Source organism: Acomys russatus, chromosome 16 (genome assembly GCF_903995435.1).
Source record: "Acomys russatus chromosome 16, mAcoRus1.1, whole genome shotgun sequence".
Lineage (NCBI taxonomy): Eukaryota > Metazoa > Chordata > Mammalia > Rodentia > Muridae > Acomys > Acomys russatus.
In genome coordinates this window covers 15,231,599-15,246,423 of record NC_067152.1, presented here as the reverse complement: position 1 = coordinate 15,246,423, position 14,825 = coordinate 15,231,599, and the positions used below count along the sequence as shown (strand labels likewise).

The 14,825-nt window shown below is 50.6% G+C and overlaps 1 protein-coding gene across 8 annotated transcripts in view; it reads left to right on the top strand.

The window, feature by feature from the left end:
* Msi2 (musashi RNA binding protein 2) overlaps positions 1-14,825 on the top strand; it is a 363,622-nt gene that overhangs the window by 299,433 nt on the left and 49,364 nt on the right. For all 8 annotated transcript variants that reach the window (XM_051158260.1, XM_051158259.1, XM_051158258.1 and 5 more), the window contains one exon: positions 14,071-14,185. In XM_051158260.1, coding sequence (XP_051014217.1) covers positions 14,071-14,185 — 115 coding nt within the window. The remainder of the gene's footprint in view (positions 1-14,070; positions 14,186-14,825) is intronic.

Sequence of the window (14,825 nt, the reverse complement as noted above, 5' to 3'; positions counted from 1 at the left end):
AGATGCTGGGAGCCATTTCCCAGGCTTCTCCCATGAATCAGTGCCATTCTTGATGCATGCAGCGCTGACCCCTGACCCCTGACCCCATGGCCTTGGGGTAATTCTGGTACAGAGTTCCTATTGTCCTTTAGTCTGGGTCTGTGTTTTGTTCTGTAGGTGATAAGCAAAATCGGAAGTGGACAGAGAAGGGGAAGCCATGGGGACACAGTAGTTCACACCCTAGACTTTAAGGTATCCGGGAGCAGGGGCCAGAGAGAGGTCACTGAGCCCCAGCAAGCAGAGCTAAGATTGCTTTTTCCCTGGGTTGTTAAAGGCTGGGTGTGCTGCCTTGAGCAAAGGGCTTCACAGTGGGGTGCACACAGTGTTTTCCCCCAGGTGGGGCTCACACAGTGTTTTCCCCTAGGTAGAAGTTTGGGCAAGAAGTCTCTGCATAGCACTTTCTGTTTCTGCGTATGTTGCAACAGCTAACTTTTTTTTTAGAATTATGTGCATTTTGGTCGCTAGCCACTTGCTTGGCGCATCTTGCCTAATTTGATAGTCACACCTTTCTAGTATAAACAAAATCAACCCCCCCGCCCCTCCCATCCTACAGATAGGCAAGGTACGACAAAGCAACTTGCCCAAGACCACACGATCAGCAAGCAGCAGCCCCAGAATTCAGGAGCAGAGAGCTGTACTCTTGAGCCCATGGTTGAACCCATAATGCTAGCCTTCCTCTCTAGACTATGAAGGGTGGTGACAATGCTCTTAATGGCTTGTAAGGCTCCCTGTGGCCCCTCAGCCCATGTAGTTTCTTGAATTCCTAACTGAAGGCCAGAGGACCTAGTTTGGGCTTAAGCGTCCTGGTCAGCAATCAATCCAGGTGCCTTCCCTTGAACCTTGGGGCACGGTAGAGAGCTGGCTGCCACTCAAGCTCAAGGTTCAGCCCACAAGACCAGAACAAATGCAGATGTGCCTGTCATTAAACACACAGACGCAGGCATGGAGCAGCCTGGTGATCCTCCTCTCTGGCCACTCTGCGAGCTCCAGCACAGGCTCAGCTAATAACGCCTCCCATGGCAGCGTGCCCCTGATTGAAACAGCCCCATAGCAGCAGGGACACTTGCTTGATTAGTCAGTCACCGGAGCCCAGCCTGCAAGCAACCTCCTGATGTGCCAGGCAGCCACAGGGAGGGGCCTGGCACAACCCACATCTCAAAATGATATCGAGGAGATATTGGTACCTGGATTGGGTAAGAATGGAAAGTAGGGTGTGGAAAGTAACAGGGTAGAGCCTTCTCCTACACCTCATTCACAGGGAATTGGTGTTTCCGGGCACCTCGCTGGTACCGTGCAGGTACAGACACACTACCGCCCACCTGCCTTTCACACAGCATGCTAACTGAGGACTGCCAGTCCTCCAAGGGGACCACCAAAGCTCAGTGGGAAGAAGGGACTTGTATAACGGGACAGCCACAAATGATAGAGCTGAATTTGTTGTTGTTGTTGTTGTTGTTGTTTTAACCTTTTTGGGTTTGGGGGAAAGAAAATTACTTACCTATCTGTGCATGTGTAAGTGCGAGGGTGCTGCCTTGCACGAGTGGAAGTCAGAGGACAACTTGAAGGAATCAGTTTTTGCCTTCAAGGAGGTCCCAGGGATCGAACATAGATTGTCAGGCTTGGAGGCAGACACTTTTAGCCACAATCGGAACGAGGAAGGAGGGGGTAGGAAAGAAAGTTTCTATGTCTAGTGATTAGAGTTTAGAGCTCTTATTCCTTTAAGGCATTTGCACTTGCTAAGCAAGACATGGGTATATGGCCCTTGTCTTGGAATGAATGGAAGCCTAGCAACCCGCCCCCCCCCCATGGTCAGCAGAGTGGGCATCCTGTGGGAGGAGGGGAGGGATGCAGAGTCTCTGCTCCCCCACCCCCACCCCGGCCCCTAGCTAGCACAAGAGTCAGGCAGTGATTTGTGTGCACATTCAAAACTTGAGGGAAGCCCCAGTGGAGGGAGTCCGCCAATCCTGGATACCATTGGTGCTGTGGTACCGCCCAGTGACAGAGGCAAGCACCTGGGAATGTGGAGCTGGGGCAGGACACCTGGCAAAGGCTTGGCACTCATCCTTTGCCAGGCTAGTGCCCTCAGCATCATCTGCCAGTCTCTCTCTCATCAGAAAAAAAAAACAAACAAACAAAACGATCACTTAACCCTGGAAGCTCCCAGAGTCCCAGGTCTCCTCTCCAAAGAAGCATGCCTTTCTGCTCTGACCATCCTCTGAGCCACACCTACTGGAGGGAAGGGTTAGGTCCTCCTGTTGCCATGCTAGGACCTGCGGGGTCATTTGGAGACACTGAGAGTCTTGGAATCTGAGACAGAAGCCCAGAGCCACTAGTGGTTACTGTGTGGTTCTCCTGCTATCTACTTGTACCTGCTTTGTCCCTCTAGCTCAGATGAAGCCCCTGGTTCTATTCTTGGTCCCGGAGGCTTTGCCTCCTCTGTGGTCACATTTATAGTTTGAAAGGCTGGCAGGGATCCAGCTCTCCTGAAAACACTCTCAGTGACAGCAGGTGACAGCAAGTGACCTCCATTTGGCCTAAGCCAGGGGCCAAGCTTTCTGCAAAGGACCAGATAGTAAATATTTGAGGCTTGAAGGACCATATGGTCTCTGTCACAGCTATTCAATGCTACCATTGTAGCCAAACACAGCCCCAGACAGTATGTAAATGAGTGGGCGTGGCTGCATTCAAATAAAACCTAATTTACAAAAACAGGATGCTGCAGCCAGCTGGATTTGGCCTACTGACCATCATCTGCAACTGAGGCCTAAACTAGCTCAGAGCAAGGCCAGCACTGGTGATGCTTGCCTCCAGGACCCTAAGAAAAGGGTTTTAGTTGAGTGATCAGCCAGGCGTACCATAGAATAGTGCTTTGTGAAGCAGAGAAGAGAAGGTGTCCCCAACAGGCAGCGGGGCTTGAGGTAGGAGTGCCTTTATTCATAGGTGAGCACCCAACCATGGTCACGGGGAGAATGAAGCAAAGGTCAGAGGGCAGTGCTGTCCACCCCTCATGCCTCCCTGCCAGATGGCACCATAGCCCTCTCCCTGTTGAGCACCCCACAGTCCAGGACACTGACACCTACCAGCTTCATGACCTTGGGCCAGTTAACCTCTGTTTGATCCCCTTCCTTAAGGAAAGGACATCGAGGGTAACTAGAGAGAGAGCTAAGACAAAGAGGTATACAAGGTTTGGCACAGAGCCAAGCCATGCCATGCTCCATCATAGTGATCACTCTTTTTAATATCACCAGTCTCAGAATCATTTTGATTGAGCAAATATGTGATCCTCAGGGAAGATGGTTGCAGGACCAGGTAGGACTGGTTCCTGAGTCCCCATGGGAAGTAGGTATGTCTGGTGCCTGACCAAAGGTGGTTTCCAAGGGAGGAGAGGTATACAGCCCCTGGAACAAGTAGCTGAGTCCCGTGATGTGATGCGTTTTTTTAAGATTATATTTTATTTTGTGTGTGCGCACATAAGTGCAATTGCCCACAGAAGCCAGAAGAGGGCGCTGGGATCCCTGGAGCTGGAGTTAAAAGACTATTGCGAGCTGCCTGGTGTGGGTGCTAGGAGCAAAACTCAGAACCTCTGGCAGAGAGGATCTGCCCGTCTCTCCAGCCCCATGACCTGGGGTTCTTTAGGTCCCAGGAAAGCTGAAGCAGGTGCTTTGGCTGAATCGTTCTTTGAATATGTTCCAGAGAGCTCACTTCCAGGACCAAGGCTTGCTGTGATCCACAGCCTATTCTCTTCAGCTTGCAGCATCCTTGGGGGACCAAGCCTTAGAGCAGAACACCGAGGGACAAGGCACAGCAGGGCAGTGAGAGAGCTGAGCTGGCCTCTCCAAATCAAGACCACAGTGCTGGGCTAGGCTGGGCCTGGAACCTCTCCGAGGCTAGGGTCAGCATCCGTGCCCTGCTTCTGCCAGAGTGCCTGGTGACAGGGCTCTTAGCGTCTCCTTCAGGCATCATCCTCATCTCCAAAGACCCGAAAGCTCAGTCAGGAACCAGCCCAAAAGTGTGTGTGGGGGGGGTGGGTGGAATTAACTGGGCTTCTGTGCTCACGATCCTATTTGTAGCATCATTCTCACTTGTAAGCTAATTTTAGCCATCCATTCCGCTTCTGTTGCCATTTATAAAATGAGAATGTCAAATGCAATATTAAACAAGCAGGATGAAGGCAAAAAAGGAAATGGCAGAGAGGCATTTAATAAATGAATCCCATGTTTGCGTGGGAGAGGGAGAGATCCCGAGCCCTACGCATCACACACGCCTGTGTGCACATGCCCGTTTGTGTACAGGCTCTGCTAATGGGAGCCAAACAATTTGTGTGTTGGGGGAAGCCTGGGAGAAGTGGAGGGGGGAGTGGGGGGCGGTCTGTTGGAAATGTGTGCTGCTCTTTAGGCAGAAGTAATTTAGCCTGCAGGGAGGTAGCCTCCCTGTCAGAGCCTCGCAGCCCGTTTGCCCTTCATTGGTCCTCTAGTCAGGTCAGTGGAAGGAGAGGGAATGAGGGCAGGGTGCTGAGCCTCTGGGTTTTCCACACCTGCTCAGCTGGCGTGGACCAACCCCGCTCCCGCCACCAACTCTTCTGAGGGGAGCACACAAAAGCCACTGGAAGAAACCCTCCTGAGTCCTCTCTAGGCTTTGAGACTTTTGTCTCTGGGTCCTTTCTTTGACCTCTTCCCACAGCTGCTCCACCCCACACCCAAGGAGCTTCAAGCTGCTGCTGAAACGGCACCTTTCCTGTCGTTTCTACTGCCTGGCTAAGTGAAACCGGCTCAGGGCTGGGGTAGACACCCACTCTGTCTTACACTCAGATTTGGACACCTGCCGCGAGGCCAAGCTTCCCCCTTCACTTTGAAATGCCCTTGCAGGTGCGGGGGGGGGGGGGGGGTAGAACAGCTGGTGCTACTGCCGTCAGCTATTTCCTCAAATAGTACAGCCTGCCAGCTCCCCTAGCACACCTTGATGATGAATGCGCGGGGAGCTGGGATTACCTGGCTGGAGAGGTGGAGGGAGAAGGATCTGTTAGGAATAGGGCTGGGCACCGCAGGTGGGAGCACAGGTATGGGCTGGCTTTGAGAGTGACAGTAGTCTCCAGGCCTAGGGCTTAGTAGGCTTGGTTCCAGTGGGGAAGTGCTATGGTCAGGCTCTGCCTTGCAGGTGAGAGGTCTGAGTGCAGGCAATCTAGCTATGCTCAACCGCAGAGCGCAAACGTAGAGCTGAATCAGAGCAGGGGGCCTGTACTTGAGACTGCCCTGGACTAGGGGATGTGTCTCAGGGAGCACTGGAGACTGGGAACAGACTCTTCTCTACTTTTGCCCAGTCTCTGAGCAACCCAAAGAGAAGAGTCACACACACACACACACACACACACACACACACACACACACACACACACACACACACCCCGCACTGTTCTCCATGCTCACGTGCTGCTCCGCCTAGCTCGGTGCTTTATATTACTGGTTTATGACCCTACTTCACTTTGCCATCGCTAGTTTTAATAAAAAACACTAAGCAGAGGAAACAGTGGATGAAATTAATTCTGTAAGTGGTGAGGAAATTAATTCTGGAAGCCAGAGTTGGGAGTGATTTGGTGGAAGAAATAGCATCAGATTGGGCCCCAGAGGGCTAAGGAGGGGCTGAGAGGGCAGGATCGGCGGAGGGAGCTGGGGTTTGAAGTTGGGAGCCCCGTGACTGGATCCTGGCTGTGCCCCGGAATGGTAGGTTTTCCTTGAGGCCCCGGTTCCTTTATCAGAGAGGAGGTCAGTTAAGCTGTTCCACCCTGGAGGAACATACTGAGCCTACTCTGCAAATCGAACCGAGTTCTGACGCTGCCTACCCGTGGGTCCAGGTCATGTGTGGCCAGCGTGTGTCTGAAGGCAGACCAGCACACTTGACCTCTTCTGCTGCTGTGCCCGTTGTTGTCTTTACCATGCTGGTCCCCTTTGCGTCATCACGAGGGCCCCGTTGTCAAACCAGATGAGATACTGGTCTTGGCTGCCGGATCTCCTCTGGGTTCTGAGTATGAACTTATAAGAGCCCCGCTAAGACTCTTGCTGTCCATGGGGTCCTTAGAAAGGCCTCCAGTGGGTAGAGAGGGCAGGAGGGCAGCGGCTAGGAGGAAGGAAGGCCTTCGTATTAAACGGCAGCGGTTGTATGCGGAAGAAGAGTAAAAGGGGCTCTGGAGGTGGGCCCGTCTGCCCCTGCTCTGTGGAAACACTTGTGTAGCTGCCAGATTCTAGGAAAATCCTGGATCCATACATACAATGTGCCCTCCGCTTCCCTTTCCTGCATACCAGCAAAGCAGTTGGCTTGGAACATCATCTGGAATCCTCTAAAAAGCAGCCAGGGAGGAGCGGCCGCTGATCCTGGGCCACCCAGCCAGGCCTCTTAGATCTGTCAGGAAACTCGATACAAAGGCAGGCACAGCCGTGAAAAGCTACAGGACAGCCTCCCCGAGTTCTCTGTTCCCCCTCCCCTTCCTACCAGCCAGACAGTCAAGGTCAGTGTCTGGCATTAGGGAATTTTATTCTTTGAAGCCTCCTTGAGAAGCGAACCGTTTCCAACACGATCTGTTTGTGCACGCTGGCCTTTTCAGGCCAGACAGAATCCTGCCTTGTGCAGGGTAGCACATCAGGCCATAGGTACGGCTCTTGGCTTTCCGTCTGGCCCTGGGACAGCAAGCTGACTGGGCCGTTTGTGAGGAAGCAGGGAAAACAAGTCTTGTCACTCCTTCAGAGACTGGCTTCCTTCTGAGACTCCCTGGCTCTCCTTCACAGGGGCCCAGTGGTTGGTGAGACTTGGCATTGTCCTAGGGAAGGCCTCCCCATAGAAACCCTAGTGCCCTTCCCAAAGCAGAACTCTTGATACGCTACTTCTAAAGCATAGTATGTGCAGGAGATAGTGGCCTGTGCTTACAGTCCTGGCTCCTCAGAAAGCTAAGATAGGAAAAATCATGAGTTCAAAGTCAACCTGGCTACATAGACAGCACAGCACAGCCCTTTTTAATAGTAGATGGATGTGTTGCCATAAAGGGCATCGTTGAGTCCATTAACAAAAGGATGATTAAAAAGCTAGATTAAAGTTCTCATGTCCTTGTTGAAAATGGTGAGTGTTCTGGTTACATAAAAAACAAAAACAAAAACCTGTCCCCATGTTTAGAACTTGTAAGCCACAAAGTTTGCAACTTAGCCTCATACAAGAAGTGTTTAGGGTGCTGGAGACAGTCAAGAGCACTGTCTGTTCTTCCAGAGGTCCTGAGTTCAATTCCCAGCACATACACATGGTCGCTCACAACCATCTATAATGAGATCTGATGCCCTCTTCTGGCAGGCAGGTGTACACACAAATAGAGCACTCATATACATAAAAGAAACAAATAAATCTTAAAAGAAGAAGGAAGAGGAGGAGGAGGAAGAAGAAGAAAGTTTTTAGCTGGGGGTCCCCAGAGCCATGCGTGTGCGAGCACTTGAGCACTGAGCCCAGCCCTTTGTGTGCAGCATGCTCTCAAACAGGAAGCACATCCCTACCCCTGACCCCCTCCAGAAACAGGCGTGAAGTGTGTGCAGATGCTGAGGTGTCTATGACAGAACGCCAATAGTGAGCAGTGTTGGCAAAAGGATACCAGCTGTTCTTAGGGCTGTCTTTGCAACTTTTCCGTAAGTTTGGGATTCTGTCTGAATAGCAAGTGAGAGACAATAGGATTGGGATGTAGCTCAGTGGAAGAGCATCTGCCTGGCATGCACAAGGCCCTGGGTTTGATACCCACCACCACCACCTGAAGAGGGGGGCAGTGAGTCACCTTGGATGACAGTGAGAAGAGCCCCCTCCACCAACTAACAAGCTTCATAGACATCTAATGGCCCTATGAACGCACAGCAATCTTCTGGCACGTCCTCTGCAGGAGCATGCTGCTACCCCAGTTGTCTTCCATTCGGTCCTCCTTTTGAAGCCACAGTCCTGAGGGGTACATGAAAGGCTTGCCTGTCCCCCAAGGCGCATTTGTCGAGCTGAGCTGCATAGCCAAAGAATGAAATTTCAAGGCATGTACATTTTCAGCCCCCATGGCGGCTTGTTCCATAACTTGGCTGTCTCTGGGGTTTGGAAACCGAGGCCTGCTCCTGGGATGAGGTGTCAGCCACAAGTGGCCTCTGAGGCCTCTTTGAAGTTCAAAGCCACACAGACTGGCCTTGTTCCCTTCCACGCCCTTTGAGTAGAGTGCTCTTAACCCAGTGGCAGTAGCCCAAGTTTGATGGGAAAGGCTCAGGGCTGAACCTGGGGGTGCTGCTTCTTCGATCTAGGATCCCTCCCCCCCTAAGGCCTCCATGGAGCCAGCACTTTGGGGGCGGGGACACTCTTCCTCTGCACTCTCACTATACCCAGGGGCTTTACAGGGTGTGGCCTGGCCACCAAGAGAAGCACTTCCAGTTTGTTCCTAGTGGCCATGAGGTAGAGGCTCGTAGTGGCCGTGGGAAAGGAGCTTCTATGCTCTGCCCCACTGTTCCCTGATATCAACACCTCCGTGCCCACTACCCCAAGAACCCAGTCAGGAGACAGCAGAATGGTAGAATGCCTCCCACCCTCCATCTGACCCCCAACATGTCAGTGACCTCAAGCAGTGCCTGACTCTACAGATGGCCCTTAGGTTTCCATATTCCAGCTGTTTGTACTTTGTGTTCTGACCTTTCACACTGGCTCTAAGCTGGCACAGGGCACACAGTAGAAGGTGGTGGAAGTTACATGGTGTGGCAAATCCCAAGGCCGGGCTAGATACCCCACAGCTCTGCAGAGTCTCCCATAATGTTCATGCTGCGACAAAGCCAGGTGCCCTGGAGAAGCCATACCCTCAACTTAGTCAAGGCTTTCTCTGGCTTCCAGCCGAAGCCACCATCGGACCATAGCTCCATGAGAGATGGAACCCCGCCAGACCCCATCAAGTCAGAGCCCCAAGGAGGACAATATATGGTTGCACAAAGCCACTGTGTTTGCCGGCATCTGGTGCCTGGCTGTGGGTGTGTGGAACACAGACCTGAACCAAGGAGGTAGATTTGAGTTTTCCTGTTTGGTTCTGGCTTTCCCTTTAGGTCCTGGGTCAAGCTCTCTGGCTTGCCACTGGGACAGGAGAAGAGAGCAGAGCCTATGGGCTCTTGAGATGAAGAAGTGACAAGCTTACAAGTGATTCAAGGTGGCCAGGTGGTGGCGCACACCTTTAATCCCAGCACTTGGGAGGCAGAGGCTGAGCTCTGTGAGTTTGAGGCCAGTCTGGTCTACAAAGCGAGATTCAGACAGCCAAGGCCACACAGAGAAACCTTGTCTTGGGGGAAAAAGTGACTCAAGGCAGTTGGATGTTCAGAGAGCACTTGCCTACACCCTTGATGAACAAGACAAACAGAATGAAAGTTCTCAGAGCTGGCCTCCCCCCCTTGTTTGCCAGTGGGTCCCCTATATCCAGGCTCTGAGTTCTTCCACATACCAGAATTAAGAGGCCCGAATCTCCAGGGGCAGAGAGTGGAGACAGACTGTGTAAGCAGCCCTCTGGTTCTGAGATGAAGCCTTTCCAGAAGCTCTCACTGCTGGCCGGACAGGCTCCCTGCTATGTCCAGTGCCTCTCCCGTCACTCAGATGCCCAGCTCAGGCTGAGCCCCCAGAGAGTTCACATGCCATGGCCTCTGGCCTTGGAGTGCACTCACTGTGACAGGGCTGGTGGTTGACAGAGCTCCTGTGGTGGGTGCTGCCAAAAAATGCCACCAGCAAAGACAGCAGAACTCAGCCGAGCTGCCAGCCCTGCTCAGTGCTGGGGAGAGTAAGTAGGTGGGTTTGTTTAAAACACTCCTATTACAGTTAGTTAACCTTCCTGTTCCCTAAATGAAAATTGTATAAACCTGAAATTTCTGTTGATCAGGTTGCCTAGGAACAGGCAGCAGGTTTTCATAAGACAAAGCAATAGATTGCCACCGATAGGCCTGTTAGGAAGTGAGCTGGTTAGCGGCATTATTCCCATCCTGGTGTCAGCGTTTGGTAATTATCTGCCTGCCTGCTCAGGGCACACCCATCTTCCTGTGCGGAGCAGCTTCCTGCAAAGGGAGATGCCTCAGCCCCCAGCTCCCAGGATGGGGGCACCAAGGCAGGGGCGAAGGCTAATTACCATGCCTGAGCTATGAGGAGAAATCTAAAAGACCTGATGTGAGTTTTTTCTTCTTAATCATCTTTCTCCACCTACGTGCAAGAGGAATCCCCCAATAACCCTATTGATGACAAGACGTTGCATTGTTTTTATGAAAATATGCAGCATGCAGCCACTATGTAGCAGGAGATTTAAAATAAACAGTAACAAAATACACAGTAATTTTTTAAGCTACTCCACAACAACTTTGGTAGATATTTTTAATACAATATACATCTTTTTTTTTTTTTTTCTCCACAAGGTCACTGTCCTTCATGTTTATCTTCGAGCAGTTAGAGTAACTAGTGTCTTGGTTTGCCTAGGACCTAGGAGCGCCCCTCCCCCCCACAACAATCAGTGTTGCCAGTGCTTTCGTTGGTGCTGGGCCATACACAGCTTCATCAGTCCCGTAGTTTTGTTGTTTGTTTGTTTGTGAATTTTTTTGGGGGGAGGGGTTGTTTCTAAATATTTTATATCTAAGAATGTTTTTTTTTTTTTTCTGCATGTATGTCTATGTAGCACATGCATGCCTGGTGCTTGTAGGAGTCAGAAAAGGGTAATGGATCCACTGGAACTGCAGTCTTTCCAGCCCCAACCCCATTAGAGAGAGACGCGGGGAGGGGGCAAGGGGGGAGCAGGAGTGAGAGAGACAGAGAGAGTGCGCCACACATGGGAAGGTCTTAGAGGACAACATTAGGTCCCAGGGTGTGCACTCGGGTCATCAAGCTTGGTGTCAAGAAGAGCTTTTACCCACTGAGCCGTCATCTCACCAGCCCATTTCCTCCTGCTGCTGCTGCTGCTGCTGCTGCTGCTGCTGCTGCTGCTGCTGCTGCTGCTGCTGCTGCTAACAAACAGCCTCACTCATAGCCCTCACAGTACATGTAGGACCATTAGATCACTAGAGGATAGGCCTTTATATGTTGCCAGTTTCCCTTCAGGAAAATCAAAGCGCTGGTTTTCTCCTGTCGTGGACTGACTGTGAAATGTCCCCTCCAGCTCCTGTATCTGAGCACTTGGTCCCAGGTGGGGGTGGTGCTGGGGAAGTTTTAGGGGATTGACCCTCCCTAGAGAAAGGCAGTCCCCCTGGGGGCAAGCCTTGAGTTATCTTCCCTTTGTTATTGTTTTACAACTTATTTTTAATCTGTCTGTCTGTCTGTCTGTCTCTGGTGTGATGTGGGGGGTGTGCTTGTACACACACACAGAGAGAGAGAGAGAGAGAGAGAGAGAGAGAGAGAGAGAGAGAGAGAGAGAGAGAGGTGAGGGAGGGGACAAGAGGTGCCAGATCCCCTAGAGTTGACGTTACAGGAAACTGAACTGCCTGGATTCAAAATTCACTGCTCTGAAAGGGCAGCACACACTTTTTTTTTTTTTTAAAAGACAGAATCCCACTATGTAGCCCTGACTATCCTAGAATTCACCATGTAGATCAGACTGACCTAAAACTCACAGAGATCTGCCTGTCTCTGTCTCCCCAGTGCTAGGATTAAAGGCGTGCACCAGCACACTTAGTTTGTAGCACACACTCTTAACCACTGAGCCATCTCGGCAGCCCGCAGGCCTTAATGTTCGTATAGGCCAGCCCTCCTTTCCTGCTTGCTCTTTGCTTCCTGACTACAGAGGCAATATGGCGAGCCACCTCACAACTATAGCCATGCCTTGCCCCACCAGACTGGGAACCAGATTAAGCCCTTATTCTCTAACATTGCTTCTTGTCAGGTATTTGATCACAACCACGGGAAAAGTGATACACCTCCCCCCCAATTCCCCTTCCCATACCCTCAGGACCTGTACTTCAAACAGGACTGTCCTTGATGCCCATCCAATAGACAAAAATATATCCCGTGTGTGTGCGCACACGCATACTACATGTATGGTGATCAGATGACAACGGTGGCTGCCAGTCCCTGTCCTCCTACCTTGCTTGAGACACAGAATCTGTTCTCGTTGTGTCCCGCCCCCAACGCTTACACCAGTTTCGCTGGTACACAATCCCCCCTTGGGATTGCTGGGGTTACAGATGGTCAAGCTACACACCTCGCTCTTACTTACATGGACTCTGGGTGTTTGATTTTTCTTTTTTTTTTTTTTTAATTTTATTTATTATTATGTATATAGTTCTCTGCCTACATGTACACCTGCAGGCCAGAAGAGGGCACCAGATCTCATTATAGATGGTTGTGAGCCACCATATGGTTGCTGGAAATTGAACTCAGGACCTCTGGAGGAACAGTCAGTGCCCTTAACCTCTGAGCCATCTCTCCAGCCCAATTTTTGTTCATTTTTAAAGACATTTATAATTACAAGAATAATACCTGTTACATGGTATTTCAGAGCTACTAAATTATTTGCTTATTTACTTATTTGGTTTTTTTTAAAGCAAGACCTTGCTACATAACCCAGGCTTTCCTCAAACTTGTGATCCTCCAGTTTCAGCATCCACGTGCTTAGATTACAGGCATACACCACCACTCCTGGTTTTCTAGTTGCTACAGTAGTTTAGAGGATCTAGGATGAGCATATCTCCAAAATGGATCCTCTGGGTAGGTCCCCCTGTTAAGCAGTGTATACCACACACAATCTAGCTCACTCTGGCTGCCTCAGACGTGCCATAAGCAAGCGCAGTCTCCTGTGATACAGCGATACCCTTAGCAGCTGCTGAGTCAAGCGAAGCTTTTGCTCCTATACCATATGTCCCTAGACTGTCTTAAACTAAGACACCCGCTTCTTCTTCCTCTGTTACTGGTGGCTGCTCTGAGTGGCCCGCTTTGCCCTGCAACAGCCCGTCTTTATCAGCAGTGGGCTCGGTTTACAGCCAGCGGTGCTTGTTAAATTCACCTATAAACTAAAAGCAATTAATGCTGCACCCCCGTCAAACCGTGCAGGAACTTCTACAGGCCACAGAATCATTTCCTAGAGCCTCAGCTTCTTGCTGCATGTCTTTATTTATGTTGGAGAGCGTGGGCTATGGCCTAGGTAGGCGGAGGTCAGAGGACAACTCCAAGGAGTGAGTTCTCTCTTCCCACCATTGCAGACCCAGAGAATGAACTTGGGCCATCAGGGTTGATGGAAGGTAACCTTACCCACCCATTTCTCTGGCCCTACGGTTCCTGTTTTGTATAGGGAACAGTGTTCAGTAAGGTAGGAGATAAACGGAAAGATTAGCAACCACTAAAAGACACAAGCGCTAAACGGAAAAACCAGGAATCCGTCGGAATAGAGTCCATTGAAGTTAGACTCTGTCCGGAGGTGTGGCGGTGTAGATTCCAAAGGAATAGCGGCACCACCAACTTGGTAATTGTAACGCCTGGCTTCGAGGCTTTTGCCTGATGGGGTTGGAATGTGCTATGTTACTTCTGAGCTGCTGGTGTTCAGGGCTCATCTCGGGGGGTGGGGGGATCCCGGACTGTGTACCCTCTCTTTTTCTTAAGAGACGGTCTCTGATGGCCTGATGTGAGGAGTCCCTAGCCTGCAGGACCATCAAGGAATCTGTCTAAAAGTGCCAAACAACCATGAAAGATGATTATAATTGCAGCTGCTGTGATCCACAGGCTCATCCATCAGCTGTCGCTGCCTCCTCGGCCACCGTGCTTTTCTGCACCAGGTTGCAGCCCCCCTGTGTGTATCTTTCACTTCCGTCCTCGCTGCCCTTCTAGAACCTAATTTCATCCTTGTAGGTTTTTCCAAAGCAGGATTTGCACAAGTGCTGTGGCTTCTTAAATATTTATCTTGCAGGCCATTTACTCAGCACGGCTATTTTTACAGTGAGTAAGGAGCAAGGCTAAAAATAACAGCCCGTAACCCGATCGGGTTCTGCGTCTGACATTTACGTGGAATTCATTTGCATCTCATTTGTCCTCGGTTCTGTTTAACAGGTAGAATGTAAGAAAGCTCAGCCGAAAGAAGTCATGTTCCCACCTGGGACAAGAGGCCGCGCCCGGGGGCTGCCATACACCATGGATGCTTTCATGCTTGGCATGGGAATGCTGGGTGAGTCTGCACACGTGTGGGGTTGGGGGAGCACAGTGGGCTGGGGGGGGGGAGGGGAGGGCTGTGGCAGCCTGTATACCCAACTGAGTCAGCTAACACTTGAGTGAATGGAATCCCAGTTTCCCCATCTGAGCTTCAGTTTACCTGCCTAAACTGCTGTTCCCTCATCTTCTAGTGCAGATCATAGGCTCCTCTTTAAGGTGGTCATGGCAACCAGTTGAGCAACCAGTAGTATCATCTTGCCTCATGCCTACCTCATGATGTGCTTGAGACTCTATCCATCCCCTTCCTCAAACACAAAACAGGACCACCCATCCCTCTCTGTCTCAGCTTTCTTGGCCCAGTGAGAGTTTCTAAGACCTAAGGATTCCTTGCTGGCTTAACTTGTGTGGACTCTGGCTACATTTTTCTAAAACTTAGGAAAGGAACTGAAGGGTGGCAAGGGTGGGCACTAATCCTGTCTATTTAAATGATTAACATTTTTCTCTTGGGATATCAAAATTTGCATTTAAATGGATGTTTTAAATAGCCTGTTTTACTCTTTATTTGCAAAAAAAAAAATGATGAAAGACAAAGTGTGTTTGTTCTGACTAAAAATGATCTCTCCTGGCTTTTAGAGAAATTGAGTTGCATATTATGC